The sequence below is a fragment of the Acomys minous genome (assembly GCF_964271855.1).
Source record: "Acomys minous genome assembly, chromosome: 18".
In the NCBI taxonomy this organism is placed as follows: domain Eukaryota; kingdom Metazoa; phylum Chordata; class Mammalia; order Rodentia; family Muridae; genus Acomys; species Acomys minous.
This window is the reverse complement of record NC_140501.1, coordinates 58,889,077-58,905,684: the sequence shown is the minus strand read 5'-3', so window position 1 is coordinate 58,905,684 and position 16,608 is coordinate 58,889,077. Positions and strand designations below refer to the sequence as shown.

General features: G+C 46.6%; 1 protein-coding gene and 1 long non-coding RNA gene across 5 annotated transcripts in view; one reads left to right on the top strand and one right to left on the bottom strand.

The window, feature by feature from the left end:
- ATP8A2 (ATPase phospholipid transporting 8A2) overlaps positions 1 to 11,009 on the bottom strand; it is a 543,049-nt gene extending 532,040 nt beyond the window's left edge. The window contains exons 1-2 of one of the 4 annotated variants that reach the window (XM_084768273.1): positions 10,834 to 10,965; positions 7,601 to 7,900 (exon numbers count right to left, since the gene is read on the bottom strand). In XM_084768273.1, the coding sequence (XP_084624399.1) occupies positions 7,601 to 7,676 (76 nt within the window). In that variant the 5' untranslated portion in view covers positions 7,677 to 7,900; positions 10,834 to 10,965. Of the gene's footprint in view, positions 1 to 6,936; positions 7,118 to 7,600; positions 7,902 to 10,833 lie in introns of those variants that run through there. The other 3 variants (XM_084768271.1, XM_084768274.1, XM_084768270.1) reach the window with 3 other exon arrangements.
- Positions 11,010 to 11,090: 81 nt separating this feature from the next.
- Positions 11,091 to 12,954, top strand: LOC311589698. Its single transcript, XR_014776625.1, has 3 exons — positions 11,091 to 11,194; positions 11,409 to 11,542; positions 12,122 to 12,954. It is a non-coding gene; the product is annotated as an uncharacterized lncRNA (long non-coding RNA).
- Positions 12,955 to 16,608: the final 3,654 nt, after the last annotated feature.

Sequence of the window (16,608 nt, the reverse complement as noted above, 5' to 3'; positions counted from 1 at the left end):
CTGTGATGTTATGGATGATAGCCCTCACGCCTTATATTTATCTTTTCTTAAAGAATTGTATTTAGTTGACTCTTTAAAATGGTGGGGGTGGGGCTGGAGAGATGGCTCAGTAGTTAAGAGCACCACCTGCTCTCCCAAAGGTCCTGAGTTCAATTCCCAGCAACCACATGGTGGTTCACAACCATCTGTAATGTGATCTGATACCCTCTTCTGGCCTACAGGTGTAATGCAGACAAAACACTCTATACATAATAAATAAATAAATAAATAAATACTTAAAATGGTAGGTGTTTTCTGTGCTTTTTTATTTTGTTTTGTTTTTGTAGATCACATGAATCGAAGTGCAGGTGTTTTCAATACTATGACTGGGAACAAAAAAGGTCATTCTTGAAGTATACAGTATTCAAAAGCTAAGTCTTGGGTTCCATCCAGCTTTTAAGTTCTGAAAGTTCTTTGAAATGAGAGAGTCTACTGAGTGTGCAGATGCTAGCCAGAGATGAAAGGACTGGTCCCAGGGCAAATTCCCCAAGCTAAAGCAGCTTGACCCCTTGCAGCTGGGAAAATACACGCTGGATCTTAGGGGCTGGGGTGTTCTACAGTGAAATTGCGAAATTGCAAAATTGCAGAGAGAAGAACACACTGTTTAGATGAAGAGGGCGGGGCAGGATGTTATCAGAGAGCCTCAGGAGGAAGTGAGTCCTCTTCAGATGGGCTCTCAAAGCAGCTGCGACCCCTGCAGCGTTGCGAGCTGAGCTTCAGCATCCAGAAAGGCGCCTGGCAGTGCTGGCGCTCTCCATGTTGGTTTAGCCTGATGCTGTCACTTACAATAACCCTGTCCTTTTCCTCCCTCCAGTATCTGGACTGCAGCTTAATTTAGGCCATAGGATTAGGAGAGTGGGGAAAGGCTCAGCGCACTCTATGCTAAAGCAGTGTTCCGAGTGAAAGCAGTAATTTACTAAACATATAAAGGCACACACACACAGACACACACACAGACACACACACACACACACACACACACACACACACACACACACACACACACACACACACACCTCAGTGCTGGTAAATGGGCTCCTCAGTGGTGAGAGTTTCTTACATGGGCAGAACTTGAGGATATTTTGTGCAACTAACATTGCAAAGTTGATTTGCAGTCAACTCCATCTTTTTTGTTTTGTTTTGTTTTGTTTTGCTTTTTGAGATAGGGTCTCTCTGTGTTTGCCTTGGCTGTTTGGCTGTCCTGGACTCACTTTGTAGACCAGGCTGTCCTCAAACTCACAGCGATCCACCTGCCTCTGCCTCCCGAGTGCTGGGATTAAAGGCGTGCGCCATCACGCCGCCCAGCTTGACGCCATCATTTTCACAGGGCTAAAAATACTGGAGCTCCGTGTCTGTGTTTGTCCACCTCGTTCCCTCACTATTTTCTGCTTTCTTTCTCTCAACAGGAAGAGCTAGCAAAGGGAGACACATTTCAGCCAAGGCTAATTCTGAATAATTTAGCACCCAAAATGGTGTAGGTTGCATTTTGGCGGAACGGAGTACACTCCCACACTGCGCTGGGCAGTGAGGGAGGGGAGGAGCCAGCGGTCTATAGGTCGGATCTAAGTCAGACAGACGTGAGTGGGACGCGAGGCATGGGAAAGTCCCGCGGCGAGATAGGTCCCCTCTGTACAGCTTGTGCATCCCACCCAGCGGCAACCCACCAGGCAGCGGGTGGCCACGGCTGCCAGAGGCTACTTGAACTTACTTAGCCTGACGTGGCACGGAGCAGGGGAAACCCACGTCTGGGGCTTTTCCGCAGCCCTTTTTGTACCGCACGTTTGAATATTTGCCACGGGGGACCCGCTTACTCCTCCCTCCAAAACAGAAATAACCATTTCGTTGATGATTGAACTTTGGAGGAAACGAGTCTATTAAATATAACTCTGCCAAACTCTCCTCTCATGTTCCAGAGAACAAAGTGCTTCCTTGCGAATAGAGTGGGAGCCAGTGGGATATGCTCTTATGCCTGTCGTCTCAGCACTTGGGGCGGAGTCACAGGCACTGCTGGCTTCCAGCTGTGAGAGAAGACTCATCTGCTTCCTTCAGAGCTAGGGGACAAACCCCTGCACCCTCACACAAGTGGTACCATGGTGTCTCTGGGTGGCTTTCCTGGCCTCACTTGCTAGAAGTTACCTGACCCATGGGGCCTCCGAGCATTCAAGTCAAGGGAATACCACCTCTTCCGGGCTCCATTCGCCCCACCCCTGCCCCTCCCTTCTCTCTTCCTTACCTTTGGTACTCAGGCTGACATACACATCTCCCTCCCTTCCCTCCCTCCCTCCCTCCCTCCCTCCCTCCCTCCTTCCCTTCATTCCTTAGAGAGCAGAGAAGAGCTCAGGTGGTGGGGAAGACCTGACCATAACGACTTAGAAAACTGAAAAGCCACACTAGAGGAAGGTCAAGGGCCATAGAGGGTCACATGAGTGTCTTTGCAATGCAGTCAGGGGCTCACTCTAGTCGGACGTATCAAATGCCTATTTTGGAAAGCTTGCATAGCTTTGCTCAGAAAAATTACATGCGTTTTCATGCTTGTTGGTGATAGTATTCATCTTGTGAGCGTTTTTGTCTGTTTGGTAGCCCTGGCTTTCCTGGAACTGTATAGACAAGGCTAGCCTTGAACTCATAGATAACGCCTGCCTATGCCTTCCGAGTGCTGGAACTAAAAGCGTGCGCCACCATGCCTGGCTGCCATTGATATTCTTAAGGTCTATTTTTCCCCAGTGGTACTTTATTCACACTATATTTTATTATTTTTCATTCAATGTATTTAGATTTCTTTTTCTTTGAGCTAGGCATGGGATACCCCACCCCACCCCCAAACTAATTATTTGTTCTAGATTCTTGAATGTTAAGAGTTTTCAAACACTGACTGTGGTTAACCTGAATCCGTGGCTCTCAACCTTCCTAATGCTGTGGCCCTTTAATACAGTTCCTCGTGTTGTGGTGACCCCCAACCATAAAAGTATTTTTATTGTTACTTTATAACTGTAATTCTGCTACTGTTATGAATCATAACATAAATGTCTGATGTGCAGGACATCTGGTATGCCACCCCCGTGAAAGGGTTGCTCAGTCTTCAAAGGGGTCACGACCCACAGGCTGAGAACCACTGACCTCCACAGAACTGCTTAAAGAGCATTTCTCTCAGACAGCCAGGCCAATGAAGAAGCCCTGAGCCAGGGCAAGGCCTGCGTGCTCTGCGATGTAGATCCTGGGGTGGCCACTGAGCCATCTGTTCCTCACACTGTGCTCTAGTCATACTTCCTGGACAGAACTTGAGGGACTAAGACTTAATAGATCCCCAAGATCGGATGAGGATGTCCAAAGTGACAACCACAGTTAGCACAGGCCCCAGGAGCTAAAGAGGGCAAGAATGCAAAGCCTGAAGAAGACAAGGTGCTGCCAAACTCTTTCCAGTCAGCACCTTGAATTTTATGAAACTTGTGTTGGAGAGCCTTCATTATCTCAGGCTACCCTTTAAAGCAACAATCCATCTAATTGCTTTTGTGGGCTCTCCTTCTTCATATTCAAACCTGCATCCCTTTGGAGGATGGTTCTAGGATGATAGTGAAGGACCATGAGGCTCCAGAGAGCAGAAAGGAGTTCAGAATGCGATGGGACAGGATAACACAGCTGGTCCTTTTCCCCCTGTGTATTCTATTATCACTGTTTAGAGTGAGTGGCTTTCCTCCATTACCAGAGAAATTGTTGGGAAAGCAGTATCATTTACGGTTTTGCTCTCTGATTTATTTTCATGATATGTTTTTTTTTTTTAATCTTAATCTCCGTAACAGCTCCATGTGCTCAAATCACACCAGGAGATGCTTTGTACCAAAGTTTCTGCTGATGTTTCACTAGGAGCTTGTACTTAAACCTACTCAATCAAAACAGTAATGGAGGACCGTGGAATGACCTCACCATAGCATTAATGGTTTTCTTCCTATCCCCTACCCCCTTACCTCCTTCCTTCCCTTTTTAAAGTCTCCCAATCAGCATGTGTTTCTTTTCAGAGGCGGGGCTTGGAGGTGCTAACATAACTTATTAGTGATTTAAGGGAATAGGAGATGTTATTTTTAAAGATGTGCAAGCTGGACCCAGATCATCCACATGCTTCACGTATTCCCTAATCCTTCTGCAAAAAAGATCTGTGTTTCTCTCGGGGTGCTGCGAGGGCAAAGGAAAGGTCAGGTAAAGTATGCCTAACACCTGTCGTGAACTGCGCAGAAGAAAACCATGGCAGGCAGTTGGGAACACAAAGATGGGGTTAACAGACATTCTGCCTGCTTAGGTATGAAGCCATAAAATTAATGCAGAGGTGTGTTGTTCTGGGATCTGAGAAAGTCATTACAAAGAACTCACTGAAAGGCCACATCTGTCTCTACCACCTACAACCACGGTCTTGTCTTTCGGAAGGCAGAGCACTTATGTGGTCTTCCCAGGGGTGGTGCCCTTGGGCTTCCTAAAAAAGCATCCCAATCAACAACCTGTGCTTTTTCTTTCAGGCTAAAAGACCAAAAGGACACTGGTTAACAAGGGGACCACTGGGCTGGAGAGGTGGCTCAGAGGTTAAAAGCACTGCCTGCCCTTCCAGAGGTCCTGAGTTCAATTCCCAGCAACCACATGGCAGCTCACAACCATCTGTAATGAGATCTGGTGCCCTCTTCTAGCATGCAGGAGCACATGTAGGCAAAAAACACTGCTATATAAATAATAAATAAATAAATAAATCTTTAAACACACACACACACACACACACACACACACATACACACACACACACATGAGGGGACCACTGATGCAGAGTTAGAACAGGTGGGCAACAGGCCCTGTATTTGTCTTTATAGCAGTGTTAGTCTGGTGCCATATACAGGAAACACTTTATGATTTTCACTTTACATTTTCAGTCACTCTGCTATACCCTTGGAGATCTCTTCTATGACATTAAAACTTTTCAGGATTATTTCCCTTTCTCTCCCTTAGACCACAGGAAGGGTGTTTGTTTAGACAAGCTCTATGTAGCCCCAGCTGGCCTCAAACCTTGACTTCTCTAGAATCCTGAACTCTAGTCATGTGCTGCCCAGGCCTTGCTCACAGAAAGGGTGTTTTGCTAACCCCTCAGAAGCATCCCAAAGGCCTGTGGGGAAAACCAGATTCCTATTAAACACCCTTGCCCCAAACCAGACCTGCAACATGGCTCAGTGGGTAAAGTGTAGGCTGCCTAACCCAGTGACTGCAATCTCATCCCTGGGACTCAGAGGGTGGAGAGAGAGAACTGACTCCTGAAAGTTGTCCTTTGAGCTCCACAAGTATGCCATGCCATGCTGCGTGCACGCATGCACACACACACACACACACACACACACACACACACACACACACACACACACACACATCCAAGGCATTTGTCTAGTTTTCCCATGTGGTGATTCAATGACCCAAGTATTGGAACTATCCTGTAAGAGATCTGTACGTCCCTCTTGGCCCTACTCATGTCAGTTTCTTTCCTTTCAAACAAAATAATAACCATCCTGTTCTGGGGGGAATGGGCGGGCTCAGGCTGTGGACATACCTATCAAATGGCAAATTATGTAAATAAAAGAGAAAAGTGGGAGTCAAGTGGGGGGACAAGCATGACTCAGCCTCGTGGGGAAACTGGAGGACGGGCTCTTGAGAAGTCTTTGCATCAGAAGCTGACAGCTTAGTGTTCACTCGGCAAAACAGCTAAAATCCACAGGACAGGCTCTGGGGAGCTGGGGAGAGGATTCACAGAGCCTGAAAAACCGTCTTGCACCGTGAGCTGGAACCACACACGTCAGAAGCAAGCTATAAATAGATGACAAGCACAAAAGCTTATCATCAGCCTCATCCGCTGAGACAACGAATGAACGTATTAAAGAAAGCCCTCTCTTGTTACCAAATCAGATCATAAAGTGCACAGTCAAGTAAGCCTGGCAGCTGTGCCCTCGGAGGCAAACACTCTGGTGGTGCAAACAATTCTGACGCAGGCCCTGTCCTGGTCTGCTGCACATCACAGGTAATAGTTATATAAGGACTCAGCCTATTTGCAACTCATTTCTCATGGGTCTGAACTTCTAGTCAATACCTTGTGATCTTTTTAATGTTCCTTTCTGAGGAGGTTAGCAATGGCCCAGTGACAATGAAGATGGTTGCGATGGACAATAGCCCATGGGAATGAGCCCTGGGGCATGATAAGTGACCGTCATCAAACCTTTGACAGCATTACAGAAACTGCACCAAGAGGGTAAAGACTGGAGACATTTTAAAGAAAAGGGAGTGGACCAAAATGAAACCCGTGAGCCAGGAGGAAAGTTGTAAGGTGGGCCAGGATCCCTGAGGCCGTATTTCCCTAAGAAAGGCAACCTAAGTGGGAGAACTGAAAAAGGGATTTGTGATAAAATATGAAAAAGTGGAGAGCAAAGAGATGGAAATAATTAGTCATCAAATGGGTGGATGTCCAGAGGGCCTAGACAGTAGTGGCCATGAACACAGTGTTCATCAAACAGTGAAGGACAAATACAAGACTTTATATGAGCTGCAGAAATTAAACACAAAGGGGCCATAAACCTCAAACAACCCGAATGTAGTAAAGTAAATAGCAACTTCCAGGAAAGATATAACCAAGTTCCCAGCCCCAGCCTTTGTGAGGAGACTGGGGAAGTTGCCATGGAAGAAACATAAAGAAAGCAAGGTAAGTGTGTTGGTTTGAGTGAGAACAGCCTCCCTAGGCTCGGATGGTTAAATGCTTAGTCCTCAGTTGGTGGAACTGCTTGGGAAGAATTAGGAGATGTGGCCTAATATGATTGGAGGAGGTGTGGCCTTGTGGGAGGGGATGCGTCACTGGGAGTGGGCTTTGAGATTTGAAAAGACTCATACCATTCCCAGTGTGCTCTCTTCTGCCTCCTTGTGAATCCGATTGCAAGCTCTGCCACTGTTCCAGACGCCTGCTACCATGCCTTCCCTCTGCCATCATAGACTCTAGCCCTCTGGAACCATACGCCCAATTAAAGTCTTTCCTTCGCGCATTCGTCGTTTCGGTCATGATGTCTTATCATTGCGATAGAAAAGTACCTAAGACACAAGGTTTAAGATTGAGCGGGTGTGGTACAACATGCCTGCAATTCCAGCACTAGGGAGGCTGAGGTGTGAGGACTACGAGTTAAAGGCCAGTCAGGGCCCCAAGGCAAGTCTCCTCCCAACAGTAAATCCAAACAACAACCCAATAAGGAAGAAAACTCTTCCTCAGGAAGATGACGCTGGAAATGACTGTTAAAGCCTAGAGAGCTCTGGACAGAAGAGGCTTAACTGTATGCTGGGCCTGAGCTGGCCCCATGGGGGACTAAGATTGGCCAAGGACTTCCCCTATGGACAGTTAGTGAGGAAATAAAAGACAAACTAAAGCTGCATGCTGGCAGGTTCAACTTTCCAGAGAAAAGAGGGCCAGCGAGAGACATAGGAACCGCCCCCCCCCCACCCCCATCTCCCTAGCATCCCTCAGAAAAATAACACACAGCGGCCGGCAAATCTCTTTTATACTTACCAGGAATTCGGATGGAACCAGGAGTGTTGGGCACTAGGTTACTCACAAGGACCGAGGCACCAATTCGTCTTCTCATCTACCTGTGCCTCTTCTTGATGTGTTTGAGGAACCGGTCTCTCCCGCCTTTGAATCTGGACTGATACCAGCATAGCCTGTGCCAGGTCACAGTGGAAGACACTCCGGGAGATCTGAGAGACGACAAGGCTTTACGCACGCTCACGGTTTCCACTGAGACCTTCTTAGAACACTGCTGTGGTTCCGAGTTCTGCTTCTTCCCTCTGGGCATCCAGGCACACCGGGCTGGAATGGATGAAGCAAGCGTAGCTGGAATTGGTGGGGGCTGCAGGATGCTGGTCTGGCTGGAAGGGCCAGGAGGAGAAGAAGGCCTTCTCTGAGGATTTTAGTGTTATAGTGTTCTGAGACTCTGTTCAGTGAAACAGCTTGTGTGTTTATTTGGGGTGAGCAGGGGCTATGTAAGCCTTGGGGAGTGGGAAGGGTAGATGTACATCATTGGCTGGGGCTAAGATTCTGGGGGTGTTTTATTTGCATGAAGGGGAATTTCAGCTGCTAGACCGCTGTGACTATCTCAAAAATTGGGCCTATGTGCACCAGGGCGCGCAGCCACAGAACAGGGAAGGAGAGAGCCTTACTCCTGCCGGTCTCAAGATTGAGATTTCCAGGGTTTGGACACATCTTGACCTCGCTGTAGCTCCATGCCAGGTTTCCCCAGTGGCAAAGTCCACGTGCCCCCCCACACTACCATCAGCACAACAGGCAGACAGACAGACGGACTGAACTATCCACGGTCTTCCAGACTCTACGCACTACACAGAGTGTTCCGCGGTGAACAAAACCTGACCGTACACGCTGGGATACACATAGCCTAGCTACAGCCTTTAAATTGGTTAGATACGAAGTCAGATTTTAATCTAATCAACATCAGCATCTACAGTGGGAAATAATCCCCGGGGCCTCTAGGCCAAAGGTGAAGGGACTCAAGTAACTTACAAGGACAAAAGACTTAGACGTCTAAGAGAAACCTAGAAAAGGCAGCATATGGAAGCGACACTTCAGAGAAATGCAGAGGCACACTGGACCAGAAGATGAGAGAAAGAGGAGGCAAGAATGAGCCTGCTGTATCCCTTAAAGACACAAGCTGCGGGGAGCTGGGGAGATGGATCAGTGGTTCAGAGCCCTTGCTGCTCTCTCAGAGGCCTGACACTGATTCCCAGCACCACATCACGGCCCGCACAACTATCCATAACCCCAGGTCTAGGGAATCAGATACCCTCTTCTGACTTCCTGGACCCTGGGCATGTACATAGTGCATACACATGCATTCAGGGAAAACTCCTGTACACATAAATAAATCTTTAAAAAACAGAAGCTACAAAAAAAGCTAACATCCAACAAACATGAAATGCACCACACACACAGGTGCTCAAGGCATGCCATCCTCACAGGCCTCAGCGAGCATCTCTGAGGTTGAACTCCTTCTAACTCAAAGCAAAAGGCTGCAGCACCGTAAGCAGTTAATGTACTCAAATGCACTCCTAAGGACAACATGGCCTGTGTTGCCATCACATTACATAAATATGAGTAGGGGAAGAAGGCAGAATAGGTTGGTTAATTGATTATTATATAGGTAAGAGGTAGAAGTCAATGACTAGACTAATAATTAGCCAAATATTAGACATTGGCAAACAAAAGAAAAGGAAAAAAACTATATATACCTGTAACTGTAATACTAGGGATAAGGAGGCAAGGAGGGTCGTGAGTCTGATGCCAGCCTTGGGGACATGGCAAAATTTAATCAAATAGTAGGAAGGGAAGGAAAGAGGGAGGGACTTACAAAGTAGTAAGTTGTTAAGCGGAAAATGAAAAGCAAGGGAAGCAAAAAGGTCTAAGTACCAAGGCAAGCCACTAGAACAGAAACTGAAGTCATTTTTAAAATTTAATTTTATACATGGGTGTTTTGCCAGCGTGTATGTATGTGCACCCACTATGTGCCTGGTTAGTGCTTAAAGAGGCCAAAAGAGGGTGACCAATCTCCTGGGACTGGAACCAAAGGTGCTGGGAAAAAAAAAACCCAGGTCCTGTGGAAAAGCAGCCAGTGCTCTTAACCACACATTTTTCAGCTTCCCCAAACTGAAGTCTTTCTTACATCAGAAATTAAAATCTCAACCATAATGGAAAATATGTGGAGAAACAGAAAAAAAAAACACAAAATAAAATAATTGTAACATGAAATAAAACGATTGAGTCATGCCTAAGTATAATTGTATCAATAAATGGGATTGGACAAATTAATACACTAAAAAGGGGGATTTTCAATTTAGTTCACAAAATAGACTCATTATATGCTGTATTTAACACCTAAAACATAGTGACTTCCAGAGGTCTAGACCAAAAGGTAGGGTAAATTAAAATAAGACAGCTAATGTTGAGATTACGGCATCAAAGCAGAATTTCAGCCTATACAAACATTACGTGACAAAAATTATAATTCTCAAAGCCTTGACAACAGAGATTGTGAGGCTCCAAATAAGCCACCAATCACTGTTACAAAGCACAAAATTATAAGATATGTAAAGAAAGGAGACATCAAATTACTAATGGATTTTATTTACAGTTGCCAGTCTAGGTACAAATCAACTGAAATTGACAAGAATAAGGATGATGAGCTAAGCAGCGTGGCTAATAAGACAGGGTGTATAGCGTAGGTGTAAGGCCTTTGCACACTGATAATCATCAATATGCCTTCTGGGGAGATGGATCAGCAGGTGAAGGCACTTGATTCTAAGCCTGCCAATTAAATTCAAACTCCAGGACCCACAGGGTAGGAGAGAACTCCCACAGGCTCTTCTCTGACCTCCACACATACAATGGTGTCCTTGAGTGAATACATGCACACATATAATAAATATATGATCTCTTGCTGCGCACGCCAGAGAGGATATAGGGCAGGAACTCAGGAAGAGTGCGGGAACAGATTCAGCCAGAAAAACAATGTGCACAGCTGCATCCCCAAATCTGTCTTCTGAATGTCACCACCACAACTAGAAATAGCCTGTACCTCAGCGCAGGCACTCAGCATGCTTACACGTGAAACTGGTTTAGTAAAGCAGCACTTGCTCTTACTATGTGTGACACACTCTGACATGTGCTAGTTTTTTTTTTTGATCTCTTTCACACCCTCCTGTAGGATTTACGTAGCCGCTCTGATTCCTTACCCTGGTGCTTCGCGAATTGGCTTTCCTGGGGTAGAGCGTACTGCTGTTTCTTCTGAGCCCTCGAGTCTCTCTCTTTTGACTTCCGTTTTCCACCCATGGTTTTTCCTCGCTTTCAGGAACCTGTCTCAGCTTGTGACAGTGCCCAGACACTCAGATCACACATCCATCCTCTTGGCAAGCAGCTGTTGGAGCCAACAACCTCAGCCGCAGTGCCTGATATTCTAGATTCCAGTTTTGCCATGGTAACGTCTATAAGGTCTCCAGGTAGGCCACGATTTGTTCCCTGGTGCCTGCAGCATCCTGTTTGCAGCTTTCCACTGAGCAGGCACAGACCTGGGACGGACAGGTGCCATGGGCAGAGGTAGGTCTGGCTGAACCCTGGAGCCTTCCTGTGCTCCTAACCCACTACTGCTTCTGTGATGCTGCTGCTATCATCCTCTAAACTGACTTTCATGACTTAACTATCCTGACCCACAGTTTGGGGGGCGGGGGAGAAACTCCTCCCAAGAGAATCTCTCACATGATGTCTCAGGAAACACATGAAAAATAGTCATGACAACCATTTCTCATAACAGGAAGCAATGTGGAGTCAACAAGTGACTACTTTCTGAAGACAGGGTAATTAAATATTCACAACTGATGATCGTAGGAGAATGAAAAATTCATGAGCTGTGCATAACTACAACGTGGGTAACTATTGAACCTATGGGTAAGTACAGGTGCTTTGTTTTGTATACAGTGTTCTGCCTGCATGTACACCTGCACACCAGAAGAGGGCACCAGGTCTCATTATAGATGGTTGTGAGCCACCATATGGTTGCTGGGAATTGAACTCAGGACCTTTGGAAGAGCATCCAGTGCTCTTAACCTCTGAGCCATCTCTCCAGCCCCAGTATATGTTATTTGTAAAAGAACAAAGTATACTCATAACACTCAAAAAAAAAAAAAAACCCAAAGATGAAATGTTTAAGGAAATGTGCATATACAATATAGCTATTTTAAGACATCAAAGAAAATGTGAAACTAAAATCTAGGACATTGGCTAATCCTCTAGGGAGACAGGGTTAGGTGAGAAGACAGTTACAATAATATTTTAAAATATTTAATATTCATACATTCATATAATGTGTTTAGACCAAATCCACGCCCAAATTTCAATAATATTTATCTTGTTCTGCTTTCTAAACCGAACACCAAGTTCACCAGTGTTTGTCACAATGCCTCAGACTCTGCAATGGTATATACTTATTCATATTTCTGTGGCCACCCCTCCCCAACTCCTCCCTAGCTCTTTTGTTCCCGCATGGAAGAACCTGAGTCAGCCCAAGACACTATCACATGCAGGCCAAAGTCAGCCAGTCTGAAGGACAGTGACAAGCCATATCCACTAGGCTGGTGGATTCCTGACTGCAGCCTGAAAAGGGACAAAGCACACCTTACCACTGAGCCTCCGGACCCTTCCCCCCGGCCTGAGGAACTGCTGCACACCTCCCTTTCGCTCTCCAGCAGAGAGCCAAGACCCATCTCTGCAAAGCTCTGCCGTGATGACAGCTGCTCTTCGTGCCTTCCCTGTCACGGCAGACAGAATGCTTTAAAACCAAGTCCAAAAAGAAGTCCTCCCTTGTTTCTGTCAGGGGTTTTTTGTCACCGTGACACAACGTAACCCAATACAGTAAGGTGTAGCATATGTACTTACTGGAGCCGCAGAGTCAAGAAGACACTTGCTTCCTTCCGAGCTTCATGCCCAGCTTCCTAGGGAAACTTTACACATTATTGTAGATTGTACCCAGTTTAATGATGACGTATCTAGGCACAGGATCTTTTAACTTTGGGGGCTTACAGTTAGGTTATCATTTTAAATACATAAATGTTTGCCTTTCACCAGATTTACCATGCTTCTGGCCATATGCCTTCAAATATTGTCGCTGTCTCAATATCTCCATCCTATTGGAGATCCTTTTATATTTTTACATGTACTTATTTGTATGTCTGAGTGTAGTTGTGTTTGTTTTCGCTATTTTACTTGGGTTTTCATATCTCTATCTCAGTTCTAATTCTTACCTACCCTAATGCCTTCCAACCCCCAACACTTGGCAGGAGAGACAGACGGTTAGAGGGTAAAAGGGGCATAGGTCTCTTCAGACTGCTTCCTGCCGACTAGGGTTGTCAGGTTCCTTGGGGAAAGGCCAGTCTTCCTTGTCAGGATGTCTCCAGCCCCTTCTCCTCGTCATCAAGCCACAGTCTCCTCCTCCTCCTCCTCCTCCTCCTCCTCCTCCTCCTCCTCCTCCTCCTCCTTTTCTGTCCCTCTCTGGGTTCTGGCATTTATACACCCTCCCCGAATTAAACTATTTGCAGCTGAAAAGTTCACGCCCTGCTAGTGCAGGAGACAATCATAGTTACTGAAACAGCCCCATATCCCACACCTGGGATTAAAACAAAAACAGTCATATAACATAACTGGCTTTGGTTTGTTTTTTTTTTTTTAAAGAAACCAAAACTCTCACTCTCTGTTGTCCACATCTTGTGTGCGGAGGTCAGAGGACAATGTGTCTGTTCTGTCCTTCCACCTTGTGTGTGACGGTTTGAATATAAGTGGTCTCCATCGGCTCATGTATTTGGATGCTTAGTGGTTGGAGAGTGGTGTTACTTGACAGAGATGAGGAGGTGTGGCCTTGTTGGGGGAAGTGTACGCCCCCCCCCACCCCACCCCAGCTCCATCTGGAGTTTCAAATGCTCAAGCCAGGCCCAGTGCCTCACTCTTCTTCCTGCTGCCTGTGGCTCCTGATGTAAAACTCTCATTTCCTTCTTCCTGCACACACTGCCGTGCTTCCCACCAGGATGATAATGGACTAAACCTCTGAAACTGTAAGCCAGCCCCCAATTAAATACTCTCCTTTATCAGACTTGCCATGGTCACGGTGTTTCTTCACAGCAACAGAACACCGACTAAGACACTGTAAGCCCCAGATCTAACCAAACTCAGGTCATCAGGCTTGGTGGCAGGGGCCTTTGCCCGTTAAGCTACCTGGATGGTCCTGTCTCCGAGTCTTATTGTGCATATGTTGGATTTTTTTTTTTTTTTTACAGTATGCTACAGATCCCTAAAAGTCTAAATATTTTTCCATCGTTTTTCTCTGTGTTCTTCAGATTTGGTCATTCATACTGGACTTCTCATTTGTGGGCTCCTCTAACATGCTCGCTTCCCTGCTATTTACACAGTGACTTGTAGGTCACTTCTTTTTTTAAAAAATTATTTATTGTTTATAGTGTTCTGCCTGAACGTACACTTGCAGGCCAGAAGAGGGCACCAGATCTCACGATAGATGGTTGTGAGCCACCATGTGGTTGCTGGGAATTGAACTCAGGACCTTTGGAAGAACAGCCAGTGCTCTTAACCTCTGAGCCATCTCTCTAGCCCTTTGTAGGTCACTACTAATGTGCTCCAGTTCTCTACAGATTCTCCTTCTCCAGTTGGATTTACCTGGTGTGTTGTTTCTATTGGTCTCTTTGGCATCATGGGCCATCTTCCCTTAAAGACACTTCTTTGGGTCACATTTCCTCGGTTCTCTGTAGGCAGGCCATGTGAATTTGTGCTGTGTCCTGAACACTGATGGTACTGCACCACGTGCCCTGGGCTCTGTCCGACCACCTTAGAGAACACTGACGTCTGCGTGTCAGGGGTCTGGTGTCCTAGTTAATCTCAGGTCACCTCTGTGTTTGCTTCCTGGCCTGCGTCTGGCCTGTACACACATGGTCTGGGGTCCATATGCAGAATTACAAATGTCCTTTCTCTGACATTCCCTCTTCAGGTCTCTGTCCCTGCCCAGCATCCACACTCCAGCTCCCAGCGCTCCTCTGGCCGCTCAGAAATTATGATTGGAGGTTTAGCCACCTGAATCACATGGTCAACCACTGGGAACTGTCCCTAGCATTGAGAAGAAAAAAAAAAAGCACTTCCCAATCGAAAACTAATACAATAGGATACAGTCCCTGAGGAGCCCAGGGTTCTGTGTCCCTTCTACAAAGTTACACACTTTTCAAAGTCATCAAGTTGGTTTCTATGTTTTCTGCAGTTTCTGTTTGTAATCAGTGGGGAGAACGGGGTGTAATAGGCACCACAAGGCTCCCCACAGCCTCCGTTACTGACTCGAGTCAGCCTTTCCTCCTCACCATTCACACACAACCACGTGTTACAAGGTAGCCAGAGACGCCCTCTTACCTCTCTCCCGCTGGACAGACATCCAGTGTGTGCTTGTGGCTCCCTGCCCACCACTCTGACTGCTTCACGTTGAAAAGTCCCAGAGCGAGCCTCCTTCCTGAGCTGCCTACCCCTCTGTCCATCCCCTGGCCTGGGGACTCCCAGGCTGCTCTCACACGTAGTCCTCTCTTCCGGACCGCAGGCATGCCTAAGGCACCCATAAAGTGCTGGCTGGCACCCTCAGCGCTCCAGTCCCAACATCTTCCAGTTACTTCTTCTTTTGCTTTACCATCAGCCTGAAGTGAGCAGTTCTCCTCCATCACAGACACCCACCCGCCATGATGTTTTGCCCAGGCCCATGAGGGCATGTGACCACGAATTGAACCCTCTAAAGCTGCGGGCCAAACAAAAATCTTTCCTTCCCTGGGTTGTTTCTGTCAGGCGTTTTGTCATGGCAAGAAGCAGCAGCCAATACAAGCAGCAAGTGCTAGGGTAGAGGCTGCGTGACGGTGTCCGGATCTGAATGAGCGGGATAAACAACACTAACGCAACAGGCTTTCAGTGTCGACAAAGCGCCCTTCTGTAGGAAGCGGATGCCATCTATGACCTCCATGGCTGGAGAGAAGGCAGTGCCTGACTCCAGAGCTGCGAAACACGGGTGGACTTCCTTTTTAGAAGCCGCTGGGGCTCTTGACTTTTTACATTGAAGCCAGAGCTTCTGACAGCCTGTGGGACTCAGAAATGAAGCGAAATCCACCTGTCTGTGCCCTATAAACGGAACAACAAAGCCTGAATAGTAACAACCATTTATGGTTTAGTGACTATGTTAAGGCCTCCTGCTCACAGAGAAAGGCACCTTTCAGAACTTTAGCGATGATTGACAGCTCACCTGGACACCCAGGAGTTCAGGTGGTAGCAGACGATGAAATTAGGGTGGTTTTCATGCCTGGTATCACAACATCCATTCTGTGCATCGTGGCTTAAAGGGTTCTTTTGATTCTAAGTCTTTTTAAGAAATATCTTTCCCAAGACTGAAGCTGCCATAAGCAGTGATTCTTTTGATGGATCCGAACAAAGCCAATAGGAAGCTTGGAAAGGACCTAACGATCCAGAAGCAACTGGAGTTCATGATTCATGGAAGCGGGGGCAGGGGGTGGGGTGGGTGTGGGTGTGGGGGTGTCACCTGACACTCTGTGTGTTTACTTCATGCATTGTCGGGGTCCCCAAACTAGAATGGATGTTCCTTCCACAGCCATTTCTGTTTGGTGTGTATACTTAGCCATTCCAACACTTAACATCTGGCACAAAGTAAGCGCTCAATAAATATCTGATGACTAATAGAAGAAACATGGGAAATGTGTATTCACAAGAATGCATTGCTTACTGAGCGACTGTCCATAAACACATGGGAAGATGGTCAAAGTGACTAATCACCAGAGGAATGCAAATTAAAGCCACAAATTAAGAGCACATACTTCTTGTACAGAGAACATGGGTTCCTTCTGTTTCCAACGTTCTTGTGGGGGCAACTCATGACCACCTGTAACTCCAACCCCAGGGGATCTGACACCCTCTTC